The 14,545-nt window shown below is 34.1% G+C and overlaps 1 protein-coding gene across 7 annotated transcripts in view; it reads right to left on the bottom strand.

The window, feature by feature from the left end:
• The window catches only part of UNC13C (unc-13 homolog C), a 586,284-nt gene that overhangs the window by 321,067 nt on the left and 250,672 nt on the right, over positions 1-14,545 (bottom strand). For all 7 annotated transcript variants that reach the window (XM_077881171.1, XM_077881173.1, XM_077881169.1 and 4 more), the window contains 2 exons: positions 9,542-9,769; positions 8,451-8,592 (listed from right to left, as the gene is read on the bottom strand). In XM_077881171.1, coding sequence (XP_077737297.1) covers positions 8,451-8,592; positions 9,542-9,769 — 370 coding nt within the window. The remainder of the gene's footprint in view (positions 1-8,450; positions 8,593-9,541; positions 9,770-14,545) is intronic.

Here is a 14,545-nt window from a genome sequence, read left to right as displayed (position 1 = left end):
AGAAAGAATAGTATCTACATCATATAAATGTAAACTTCCTAGCTCCAAAATTTCTCATTCAAATAGACAGACTATATTGCTATTTTCTCTCTAAAACTCACTGGAAGAAATTTACTCCTTTTCCTCCTGAGGCAATGGTTTATGATAACCATTTCATTAACTATAGCATAGGAAAATAAAATCAAATGTCATAATTATGAAATGATCAAATATATAATTTACTAGGATCAAAAATAACAAGTACCTTAGATTTATTTAATACTTTATCATTTCAAAGCACTTTCATATACCTTAATTAATACACATATGATGCTTTAAAAGTTATGTGTGTTTACAACCCCTCTTAACCCATATTTCTGCCAGAGCGCAAATGGTCACACCTTTGTTCTTGGCAAACACTCTCCAGAGTGCCCCATTCTTAAAATCACACAACATCTTGGTCTTTTGAAGATGAAAATGTCAAAGGTTTTCTTTTTTTTTTTTTTTAACTTATGTTAAGAGAGGTAAAATTAAAAGTGAAATGACTTAGCATTAATCTTTTGAGGATATCAAATTGCCATTAATGGGGTGATTATTAGGCTTTCAAAAATTTTTAAATATTTCATTTGAATTTTCATCTTATAGCTTTGCAACTGCCTGCTTTGTTCAGGTCACAGCATTTTTTCTAAGATGATATTTTAGGTGTTGGAAAAAAAATCCTTCTTTATTTTTATTTGCATCTTCTTTGTGGCTTCAGAATAGGGGATGCTTTATAGTCTCAGCTCTCCTACAACCTACCTGAGATTCAAGTGTTTTATCAGTAAAATGAAGGAGTTGAATAACGCAATCTCTCAGATCCTGTGACAATTTCAGTTCTGTAATTCTTATTTCAGTAATACTTTCCTATTAGAGCATCTTTGTTCATTAGTCTTTTCTTGACCTCACTATTCAGATTAGAACTTTTTTTTAACATGAAAACATCACCACCATGTTTTCTGTAAAGTCCTAAATCTTACCACAAAGGATGTCATCATGTTACTAATGCTAATAATAATTCTCCCATTTTTAATGCTTACCAAGTACTATGAAATCTATATATATTATCTCAATATAACAATCGTGTGAAGTATGCATCATTATCCCAATTTTTCATATTGGAAAAACTAAAGATCAGAATTTAATTCACCAAAATGCAAACTATAGTTATACTATTAATAATATAACTTATTTTCAGAATGTCAGGATACTGTTTTACACTCCAGCTCACAGGGCAGAACTGTCAAGGTAGTGGGAGGCACGGGTGAGTTCATGTATGACATGTATGCATTTTTCAAAATCTGCACATAAATTCACCATGAACTCATTTTCTCCTGCAAAGAAAAATCCTTATAAAAGAAGATAAATTCTCAATTCTCATGCCATTTCATGGTAAAATGAAAGCATTCAAGGTAGATTCAAAATAGTATTTCTGGAACCAGTGATGTAGAATCTCAATATTAAGAATGGAATCAGAGTTCTAGAAACTGACAACAAAAAGAGTTACTGTTAAAATTTAGGCATTTGTTTTTGGTATTCTAGAGGGGATAAATAGAAAATATGTTGAGTGTAACTTAACAGTCACACATATTTTGTCAGTAAGTAAAAAATATTGTGCAAAAATTATGCAAATTATATATATATATTTTACATGAACAGCAGAGCACAATGGGTTTGAATTTGAATTTCTTTTTCCTTGAAAACAGTGTTACTTAAAAAATAGATATATTGTCATTGCCATTGTAGATAATGTCTGCTGTCAAAAGAAAAACAGAGGCATATGGTAAATTATATGAAAACTGCCCCAAAATACAGATAATCCCTATTTTAGCCATCCATTCCACTATACTCTTGTGTACTTGTCCTAATAATTATAAGGCTTTCTATCTTGTTTGGTGGGAATAAATACTATTTGTGACCTAGATGAGCCCCAGGTACTGTCATACCTAGATCTTTTGGGTGGCCCCTACCTTGTTCGTGGGTGGTTTCCTCACATACATACACTTCTCATTATTCAGCTGATTTCTCAAAGGAACCCTTTACAGGATTAAAATTTTAAAGTATTTCTGCTACTGTGTCCCTTTGGATGGATGTTTTATCTAAACACAAGTAACTGGCAACCTATGGATCAAACATCTCTAGAAGCTGGATGTTGCTTGACATACCTTGTATGGTTCTCATATTGTTTTATTTCATTTTATTACATTCAGATTTTTCAGACTTTCTAATTGTAGTCCACAGACAATAATGGACTGGAAATATCCTCCCACATGAAAAATCTCGAAGTGAGCAAAGTATATGCTTTTCAGTATACTGGAGGTCTGTCAAGGAAGGACACTGATCCCAGGGAAACAAACAAACAAACAAACAAACAAACAAAAAACAAGGTGAGCATTATGATTACTTCAGCTAACTGCCTTGAGGTAGTTTCCGGGCCACTGTCCAAGGAAAAGGAATTCAGGTGGAGTCCACTGGACTCTGGATGGTAAGACAGAGCCAAAATCCAGGAAGACCCAGGCAGCTAAAGGCCAAAGGCATAATGTCAAAAAGAAGATAACTGAACAGAAGGAAAACTTTGACAATCTGCAGAGGGTTCCTCTTGAGCAAGCAAGCGAGTCATGGTAAGCGCACACACTGAAACGCCTCAAGACCTGGTGAAGATGCATCAAAAGGATTAGATTCAGAAGTGCTCTGTGCTCACAAAGACCAGAAATCGTGCTTGCTTCTACCTGGAAGACCTGAAAAATGTATCATTTGTGAGTCAGAAGGCAGAATAATACACAGCAGATCTTGCTTCGGTGTTGAGGAAGAATCAGTGCGAAGCTGAGCACTATTTCATTTCCACTCAACAAATCCTAAAAGCAACATCCAAAATCCAAAAACCAAACTGTGTGGGAATGTGAACTGGTGCAGCCACTCTGGAAAACTGTGTGGAGGTTCCTCAAACAGTTAAAAATATACCTGCCCTACGACCCAGCAATTGCACTGTTGGGGATTTACCCCAAAGATACAAATGCAATGAAACGCTGGGACACCTGCACCCCGATGTTTCTAGCAGCAATGGCCACGATAGCCAAACTGTGGAAGGAGCCTCGGTGTCCAACGAAAGATGAATGGATAAAGAAGATGTGGTTTATGTATACAATGGAATATTACTCAGCTATTAGAAATGACAAATACCCACCATTTGCTTCAACGTGGATGGAACTGGAGGGTATTATGCTGAGTGAAGTAAGTCAGTCGGAGAAGGACAAACATTATATGTTCTCATTCATTTGGGGAATATAAATAATAGTGAAAGGGAAAATAAGGGAAGGGAGAAGAAATGTGTGGGAAATATCAGAAAGGGAGACAGAACATAAAGACTGCTAACTCTGGGAAACGAACTAGGGGTGGTAGAAGGGGAGGAGGGCGGGGGGTGGGAGTGAATGGGTGACGGGCACTGGGTGTTATTCTGTATGTTAGTAAATTGAACACCAATAAAAAAAAAATAAATAAAAAAAATAAAAAAAAAACAAAAAAACAAAAACCAAAAACCAAACTGTTTCCATGTAATTTAACTATGTTTCAGAGCAATGATCAATAATGTTTATAGGATGCTAATAATACCCGTCAACTAATCAGGTGATATTTGCAATGTCTGGCATCCAGTATAAAATACCAGGCATGTGAAGCAGCAGGAAAATATGACACATAACGAAGAGAAAAACTTATCAGTCAAAAGTGACCCAGATATTAGAATTGGCAGTCAAGGACATCAAAACAGTTACAAGTTTTGCATGTGTCCAAAAAGCAAGGTAGAGAAAGTATCAAGGGAATAAGAAGACAAGTCACAGATGGGGAGAATACATTTTCAAAAGGCACAGTAATAAAGGACTGTTATCCAAAACATTCAAAAGACTTGCAACTCAACAAGAAAAAAAAAACCTTCTTAAAAAAATTCTTCTTGAAAACCTCACTGAAGAAGACATACAGACGGCTATTGAGTATTTGAAAAGACGCTACACATCAAATGTCTTCAGGGAAATGCCAATTAAAACAATACACCACTATGCACCTCTTAGAATGGTCAAAATCTAGAACACAGACAATACCAAATGCTAAAGAGGATTCAGAGCAACAGGAATTCTCATTCATTGCTAGGGGGAACTCAAAGTGGTACAGCCGCTTTAAAAGACAGTTTGACAGTTTCTTACAAAGCAAAATAAACTTTTACCATACAATTCAGCAATTATGTTTCTTGGCATTTACCCAAAGAAATTGAAAATTTATGTTCACACAAAAACTTGCATATGGATGTTTATAGCAGCTTTATGCTTAATTGCCAAAACTTGGAAGCAACTAAGATGTTCTTCAGTAGGTCAATAGATAAATAAACTGTGACATATCTAGACAACAGAACATTATTCAGTACTAAAAAGAAATGAACTATCAAGCTAGATAAAAGACAAGGAAGAAACTTAATGCATATTACTAAGGAAAAAAGCCAAAATGAAAAGGTTATACACTGTATAATTCCAACGGTATGATGTTCTTCAAAAGACAAAACTACAGAGACAATAGAAAGATCAGTGGTTGTCAGAGATTCAGGGAGAAGCGGGAATGAATAGGTGTAATATATGATTTTTAAGGCAAAATACTCTGTAGGATACCATAATGATGGACATATATCATTATTTGTCCATACCCATAAAATATAAACCACCAACAGTAACCATTATTAAACATGGTCTTTGGGTGATAATGTCAGTGTAGGTTTATCAATTATAAAAACAACATACCGCTATAGTGGTGGGGGGAGATGTTAGTAATAACGGGAGGCTATGGATATGTGGGAGGTTGGAAAGTGCTGAGGAAATCACTACACCTTCCCCTCGATTTCTGTGTGAACTTAAAACTTCTCTAAGAAAATGAAGTCTTAATTTAAAAAAAATGTTAAGTAGAGACACAGAAGATACAAAGACCTAACTTGAATTTCCTGAGATGGAAACTGAAACATCTGAGATAAAAAATACATTATCTTGGATTAAAAACACATTAGACATGACAGAGGAAAAGGTAAATGGATTGAAACACATACCAATAGAAATAATCCAAAGTGAAACACAGAAAAAAAGGAAAGAGAGAGATAAATAATAAAAATAAAGGGTCCCTGGGTGGCGCAGCGGTTTGGTGCCTGCCTTTGGCCCAAGGCGTGATCCTGGAGACCTGGGATCGAGTCCCACGTCGGGCTCCCAGTGCATGGAGCCTGCTTCTCCCTCTGCCTGTGTCTCTGCCTCTCTCTCTCTCTGTGTGTGACTATCATAAATAAAAATTAAAAAAAAAAATAATAATAATAAAAATAAATAAACATACCATCAGTGGGTTGTGGAACAACTCAGAAGGTCTAATATATGTATTAGTGGGAGCTCCAAAAGGTAAAAGGAGAAAGAATATTTAGGGAAATAGCCAAAATGTTTCCAAATTTGAAGAAAACTGCAGACTCACAGACCCAATTGATTCAATAAATCCGACACACAAGAAGCACAAAGAAAACCTCGTCATGGTACAACATAGTCGTACTGTGCAACTGATAAAGAAAACATCATCTTAATAGCAACTAGGAAGGAAAAAGACCTGCACAGAGTGACAGATGAGAGAAACGATGCAAGAAAAACAGGTAAACACAGATATGATGGAGAAATATCTTCAAAGTAATTAAAAATAACATTCAGAATCATACAACCATCTAAAAAATGCAGTAAAAGCACTAGACAAACTACAACATCTGTTTCTGATCAAAACTGCACATACTGGAAATAAAAGATGACGGTCTCAACTGGATAAATGGCATCTACCAAAAGCCTACAGCTCATTCCATAGTTAATCAAGAAAGGAATGTGTTCCATCTAAGACAGAATAAGGCCAAGGATGTGTGCTTCTATCACTTCTACTTGGTATCATATTAGAAATCTTAGCCAGGGCAATAGGACAATCAAAACTGTATCAGGTTTCTTTTTGTGTGAAAAATGATAGCAGATTCTAAAATTCATTTGGAAATAATTCAAAGGTTCTAAATAGACAAAATAACTGAAAAAAAAAGTTGAGAGACTAAATCTAATTTTAAGACTGATAATAATGTAAAATTGCAGTAATCCTGACTGTGTGGTATTGGCACACATATTGATAAATAGATAATTAGAGCAATCTAGAAATAGACTGATCAACATCCATATGGATAGCTCAATTTTACTAAAGGTGCAAATGCAATTTTGTAGTAAAGAAAGGATAGTGCTTTCAAAAAATGGTGCAGGAACCACTGATATCCGTATGCAAAATAATAAACTTAGGTCTATAACTTCTTCTACCATATTAAAAATTACCTCAAAAATGTAAGATGACCTGAATGTAAAATATAAAACTATAAAAACTTATATAAATACAAAACACAAAAACAATAAAAATGGGCAAAATAAACACTTAACTAAAAAAGATACATGGACAGTGCATGAAAGATTCTTGAAACCATTAATCATCAGAGAAATGCAAAATAAAACCACTACACTACACATATGTAAGAATTACACAAACTTAAAAGACAACTTACAAAGTGTTAGGAGGATAAGAAGACTGGAACTTTTATACACTGGCGTCAGAAAAATTATCTTAAAAATTAAATCTATTCATAACATATGTTTACACATTTTCAAACAGCTTTATTTTTTTAATAGTTAAAAACTAGAAACAAACAAATATCCCTCAAAAGGTGAATGCATAAACAAACTTTAATATTTTATTACAATGAGGGATGCCTGAGTGGCTCAGTGTTTGAGCATCTGTCTTTGGCTCAGGATGTAATCCTGTGGTCCTGGAATCAAGTCCCACATTGGGCTCCTCACAGGGAGGCTGCTTTTCCCTCTGCCTATGTCTCTGCCTCTCTGTGTCTCTCATGAATAAATTAATAAAACCTTTAAAAATATATTTTATTACAATGAAATGCTACCTAGCAATAAAAAGAAATGATCTAATGCTAAGTCCTGTTACATGGATAGATTTCAAAATAATTACACTGAATGAATCAAACGACACAAAAGAAGAATGCATACTGCATGCTCTATTTATATTAAAATCTTCAAAATGCAAAATGAAAAGTATTCTACAGCATCATAAAGGCAATCAGTGATTGTCTCATTTTGGAGAGAGTTAAGAGCAATACAAGGTTAGGGATATGTTCATTATATTGTCAGTGGTGATGGCTTCATGGAGGTATCTGCAGGCCAAAACTTAATACTATCTATTAAGTTTTATCTATTAACTAAAATTGACTTACATTTTGTCAATTTTACTTCAATAAGCCTGATTTTAAATTTTCAAACTTCTATCTTCTCCTGAGAAACTGGGAGCTCTAGCTGCATTGCATCTGCATAATTATGTGGCCATGGAAGCTTTATTTTTCCAAGAGTCACTTGCTCTAAGCTTGCCATAGTCCTGTCCTTTTCTGTTACCCTTAACCTTCTTGATTCATTTATTTGACTGCTTTAGAAATTTGAATTTATGACCATCAATTGATTTCTTGACTTCTGTTAACAAACAAACAAACAAAAATGTTAAAATAGTATCTTCCATCAGCGTAAAGGCAGGAACTAGCCAAACTCATTCTATGGTATCCCATTATTTGGTCCCAACTGATTTCCCAGACCTATTTCTGAATACTCCTTTCATCAGCCCATATATACAAAGCTCTATATTTCTTACTCACTGTTGCCTACATTCCCAAACAAGCCTTATGTGTTGGGTTTGCTCTCTTGGGCATGTTAACAAGATCCTTGTTTACACCATTGGTATAGAAAGGAGGGAAGAAAAAGAAAGCACTCAGGGTTAGGAATTTTCATTTCTATCAAATGCTAATTGGAAGGCTTCTTAGGTCTCTAGGAAGAAAAGAACCTATGCCAGAAAAATAATTTCTTGCTGTTCGGTACAAAATATAAGAGGTTTAAAAAGAAATAAATTCTCAAGAAATGAGAGGTTGTAAAAGTTATCATCAACCATTTCATCATGGTTTGGGTGTGATGGGCCAGGTGATGCCCAAAATCTTTCTACTGTCTTTAGTCCTAAATCTTCAGATGTTAAGATATTACTGAATCAAGCCAGTAAATTCCAAGTTATGTTGGGTCAACTGAAATTACAGATAGTATTTTTAATCTTTTTTCTCCTGTAAAGTCACCCCAACCATGCCACCTTTTGTTTGAAACATTCTTTTTATTCACTTGCTTCCAAAGATAAAGAATAGTAAATATGAATGTTAAGTGTCTTTATAACATTAATTTCACTTTTCATAATTTCTGCTTAGATAGTATTAAATAGGAGATAATTATTGCTTCTATATTTTGCATGCCTGTCTTAAATTTATTCCCACATATATCAATACTTGTTATAGTTTCACATTATATACTTACAAATAAAACTTCTCATCCCATACTGGGTTCAAGTTTCCAAAAATGGTTTTAGTTCTTCTTTTGTTCTTTCCTACTTGAACAGTAACATATGGGTCACTTGACCCTGTTTTGTCTTTTGCTTGTAAACCTTGTGCTGAAACCACTGAAGTAAATGAAAATAGACATTTTTAATATAAATATTTCCTCAAACAAAAAAAGCAATAATGAAAGACAGATTTTCTAATACTTTTCACCCATGGTTTGCTTTTATTGTCATGAATATTAGGACTTAAAAATATTTAATGAAAGAATGAAAACACTGAATATTAAAACATTCCTTGAATATTTGCTTTCACCTATAATAAGTAGTAGCTATATACATACACTTCTATACACATACTAGCTACGTACTTATATACGTATTACTGTTTACATTATAGAGAAATAAAGATGCACATACAATATGCAAAAAAGTTATCCAACACAATCAGAGGTCTATGATTTAAAATTTCTATTGATGAGTTTGCTGTTACTGTTCATCAACTCAACCTAGTTAAAAAAAATGCATCTTTATTTTTTCTTGTAAGTACCATATGAGTAAGTTAAGAGGCTTGGTAAACATTAACACACATATGTGCACTTGCTGTTGTAATAAGCAATTCCAGAGGTACATATTATTAGACATCACTAAGCTCAAATTGTCCTGACTCAAGAATCAAATGTCTGGGGAATATTGATCAAGGATTAAGTAAAATGATGTGTTTTCTCATTAAGAAAAACTGACTAAAGAGATTTGTGACTACTCTTGTAATTTATCAGTGGCAGGCAGCTCAAAACTAATCTCCCGTAAACTTCAGGGTATTGATGAGTATATTGTAAAAGAGAACTTCTTCCTCTAGAAGAGCTTTCAATTAGAACAACAAACAGACTGAAATTACTTCAATTATCTAGTATATATTTTAGAAATTTGAAGTACCAACTATACTTCTTGTCAATATTGACCAGATTTAAGAATTGTACTTATTTTACCTATAATCATTATTATTAGCAGTGATTTCTAAGACATAAAAATCTCAATGTGGAATCAAAATTTTAAAGGCAACTATTTTTACCTGTAATGGTTATTTTGGCTGACCACTTAGATGTCCCATCTAGTACACTCTGCTTGGCCGCTTTTGTGTACTGCACAAAATCTTCTTTAGAAATCTGAAACATTTCCTGAATTACTTCAAATACCTCTGGCCTGTTTTTCTCCCTAATCTTCATTCTTTCTTTCATAGCTGTAATAATGGTCTGAGTCTTGTCTTCGGCACCATGCTTAGAACTCTTTTCTGCTGCTCCTATAATGGAAAAATCAATGGTGACATCAATGCATATAAAGTTAGTTTTTGACAGCTCAAGAAAGGGAGAAAAAGAAGGAATAGGAGAATGAATAAATGCTTTCATTCTGAGGAGTCAGGGTACCTTGTTCATGGAACATAAATGTTGCTGGACAAAATATCTAGGCTGAGATTCCGAACCAGCCTTTGTGTTAATGGCAAGTAAATGGACTTCCATGATTCCCAGTTTTTTCAGTTGTATTATTTGGTTAAATCAAGTATTGTGCAAATATGTGGCTTGAATTTCCAAAAACAAAACGAATGCACTCAAATATGGTATATACCACATGCAAAACAAAATTAAAAAATAGGATATATATGGCAAATGTCCCCCCCAAAACAGTATTTCGAATACCGGTGTTCAAAGTGCTTAATTATTTTTAATGATGGAATTTATCATTTAAGTGCTTAAATTCTTCTTGTGAAATAAATACCAACACTTTCTGTTATACATTTACTTAGAATTTAAGTGATTCTGCTATTTAAAAAAAGGATTTGGAAACCACTGTGCTAGATGACCGCTAATCTAAACACGTGACCTGAACTCTCATTTTGTGATATGGCCATAGTTTTCAATAGGCTAAGTTCTTTCTACTCAAAATCCTTTTTGATTTCCAGGATTTTTAAATTAAATTAATTTTTTTTATGACTGGTCTCAACTTTCTGGGTATTTTTGTTCATAATGCAAATCCTTTTGGCAGTGAGAGATTACTAAAAGTCCATTCCTGGATCCCTCACCTTCTGTAACTACCAGCCAGATATTTTCAGTGCTCTGTGTGGCTTCAGGGCTATGCAATGTTTATACAACAAGCTGACATTGAACCATGATTCCAACTCTCATGGCTTCTTAGTTAGTTTGAAATGAGAAAGCAAAACCCCATGTACCAGTGCTGCAAGAACTGACACTGCTGATATGAAATAGGTTTTGGTGCTGAACAAATGAGATGTAGTTTCAGAATAAAAAACAAAACTCATGTTCATGGCTAGTAACAGTTCCAATTTTTATCCACATGACTGTAAATATTCCAACTTAGGATTTTTTGAAATATATTTCTAAATAGGCATTCTAATATCTGGTAGAATGTTCAGATATTAAAAAGATAATTTATCTGCATGATTTCTACCACAAAGGAAAGCCTCAGTAACGTTCTCTGAATCTAAGTCTTTGAATGTTAAGTGCAATTTAAGCAAAGAAGCTAAGAAAAAGAGCAAAAGGTCAGCTGTTAGCTTTCTTTATAATAAATTCATATTCAATTCAACAGTAGTACTTTAGTGAAAATCTTGATTTATTTGAAAGTATAGCATTTGTTTCCTAAGTGGAAAAAAATTCATTCATAATAACCAAGTTGCAATTAGAGGAAGTTAAAGGGATGAGTATACTAATGGTAAAAAGAGCAGATTCCCTGTCTTTATCTTAACAAAAACAAAACAGAACAAAGCTTTGAGGCCTTAAGTCACATTTAAGAGAATACTAAAAATGAATGCATTACATTTGAGTTAATTTGAAAGGATATTCTAAATGCCCTAGTCATCTGTTAAAACAGACCGTAGAACAGCTACACATTTGTAAATTGCATATCCTTAAACAATTAAGCATATCTGTAATTTATCAACAATGGTTTAACTGCACAGTGCATAATTTTTATACAGTAAAACTAGCTTAGGCTACATTGAATAGTTCCAGCTACCAAAGAGTTTTACTTCAAGTACTGAAATGTTCATTAAAAAGAAAGAACAAACAGTGGTAACTTGAAAAATTTGATTCAAAATTCAAAGTGCCCCCAAAAGTCTGGTATTTGACAGCCATCCTAAGAATGAACATTCAGTCAGTGAGAAGTGCCATAAAATGCAACTCTCTCCCAAATTTCTAAGTAAATATTACTGTTTTGCTATTAATGCTCCCAAAAGCTAGAGAAGAAAGTGTTAAAGTCCTTGAAAATTACATGTATTTTGGATTATTTTTCTAGATTCAGGAGGAGCCAGATGACCACCACCCACATAAAAATGTTCTTTCAAGCAATCACACCAAATTCAAAGGTGTGATTTAAATATCAAGAAATTTTTAATCTAAATTTGGTGTTAAGAATTTTTTTTTTTTAACTAAAGGAATCCAATCTCTGTACTTAACAACCGCCTCTTGAATTTTTTAAAAGAATCAATTAGGAATGCTTGACAATCAGCTGTGAAATCCTTCACCAATGCTCTTGATGTTGGAGTAGAAAACTAATTTGTGAACAACAGACAACCCATCAACTGTGAAACCACTATTCTGGGGAGAGCAAGTTAACAGAGGTTTATGTTTAAATCTTTTATCTGTTATTTCTAGGAAAAGATATGAGGCATTTAAAAAATTCTACTTTTACATGTTTTGATCCGAGGGAAATTATTTAACTTAATTCCATGTAGGAGATACAGAGACACCAATCTACGAGCACTTTCCACTGCCTATTGTTTATTGAACCCACATATCTCATCTGATTTTTCTGATGAAAACATTTTTGAGGTAGCTGCAATTTGCCATGAATTTCCAACTCTTTGGGTTTATTATTTTCCTTCAAGCTTGGTCTGTTTATCTCAAAGTCAACAGAGATAAACTTAAATTTGCATTTATATGACTCTTCCTTCAAAGTGTATGACAGAAGGTCTAGTAGTTTCACTGAAATACAGTGAGTAATATGTCAACCAGGGATCAACAGTAAATGAGATCAAAAGAGATAATGTACAATGAAAGCACTTTGTAAAATGTAATACATTATCCAAATGGAATGCATCATTGTTACTTTTAAAAATACTTAATTGACAGATCAAATGATACAATTGTGCAAAACAAAATTCTTCTTTGCAAGAGGTACAAGAGAATTCATCCTTAAGCAGAGGCAAACTTATCCAACATGGTTCCCTTCTACATAATTTAATGGGATAGCCACTTAATCAGAACGCTCACTTTCTCTATAATTACCCAAAACACATATATTTCATGTGAAATTCCCAATTTTACCACCTTTCATGGCAATTTACAATTTTAGTGTTTCTTTCAGATTATTATCTGTGCACATCTAACAGCTGCAATAGTCTCTCTTGGTCCCAATCGCTCCTCTTTCCAATTTTTTCTCAAGAGCTATTCCAAAACATTTCTACTTTCTTCAAGTCACTTACTTCACCCCATTAAACCTCCATTCTGAGCATAATATCTTATCTCTTCCTTAACAGGAATAGACGCTTCCCTAACTCAGTGGTCATATTTTCTCCCTTCCCCTACTAAAACAAAGAAACAGCAACAACAACAAAATCAAACCTGACCTGTAATATTAGCAGATTTCTATGGTGTAAATACCTCTAACATGGCTGATTCTAAGTAACTGCCTTGCAAAATTCTTAAACATTTATCCATCACCTCTGGCCTGGCTGCCTGTACGTCCATTGCTAGCCTGGAAGGCCAACCTTAATCAAATGTGTGTTCCAAGTGTCAAGCATGCTGTTTAGAAAACAGAATGCATTCAACAAATAGAGAAGATAAAATATTTCTTGGGAAAAACCTAAAATAAAATGATTGCCATATTTGAGTGTTTAGTTTGGCTCTGGATTCAATTTTATGTGTTAGGAACTTTGTGAAAGCTCTCACCCTAAGGCCATGATGCTGGAATAAAACAAAACTAAATTCAATGTAAAATGATATGCATGTTGTGGAATCTTATGAAAAGACAAAATATTCTGGGAACTTGGCTTCAGGTTTGGAATTTTCAGAAAACAAAGGCTGGGTCCATCATTAGAAAGCAGAAACTAGTTGGCCTATATAATACTTCATGCACTTATAGTCAGCACAAAAAAAGGGCATAAGTCCAAATATAAATGGAATAAATACATCAAGAAAATAACTCTTAAGTAAGGCAAAGGAACATAGTGGCTCATGATGCTTTGCTTATATGACAAGGAGACAGTCCTTTGTGAATCCTAACTTGCCACTTACTAACCATCTGAAATTAGGCTACTTGGTCTCTGTAAACCTTAATTCTCTCGTCTGAAAAACAAAAGGAAATAATAGTATCTTTCTTAACAGAGTCATTGTAAGAATTAAATAAGTTTCGTATAAAAGTTTCAATACTAGTAATTGAGCAAGTATAAGGTCCAGAGGTCACAAGGTGAAGATACAAGCATGTATTAAAGAATTTTATACTAACATGGAATTTGGGATTTTAGCTTTATGATTACTTGACTTATAAAGCAACTCCTTAAAAGCTCTTCCCACGGAACAGTGCCGCATTCAATGTCTGCCTTGCGCTTAATGCTCTGTATGTACTTGCTAGATGGGAGCCAATGAAACACTTGAAGATTTAAGAAAATAAAGCTCAAAGAAATTGGAAGAGGGATCCCTGGGTGGCGCAGCGGTTTGGCGCCTGCCTTTGGCCCAGGGCGCGATCCTGGAGACCCAGGATCGAATCCCATGTCGGGCTCCCGGTGCATGGAGCCTGCTTCTCCCTCTGCCTGTGTCTCTGCTCTCTCTCTCTCTCTCTGTGACTATCATAAATAAATAAAAATTAAAAAAAAAAAAGAAATTGGAAGAAACTATTATATTTTTTGCTTCATATCCATAAATTTTTGTCTGCATTTGAGGCTGGTGAACCCAGAGGAGGTAAATGGTTAATATGCATGGAAAACATGCAGGTCTGATACTGTGGCATGTATCTCACTAGGAGTCTCTAGTCTAAGAGACTTTATTGCTTTTTCACCTTTCCCTGT

The sequence above is a fragment of the Canis aureus genome, chromosome 32, assembly GCF_053574225.1.
Source record: "Canis aureus isolate CA01 chromosome 32, VMU_Caureus_v.1.0, whole genome shotgun sequence".
NCBI classification, from domain to species: domain Eukaryota; kingdom Metazoa; phylum Chordata; class Mammalia; order Carnivora; family Canidae; genus Canis; species Canis aureus.
This window is presented reverse-complemented; position numbering and strand designations above follow the sequence as displayed.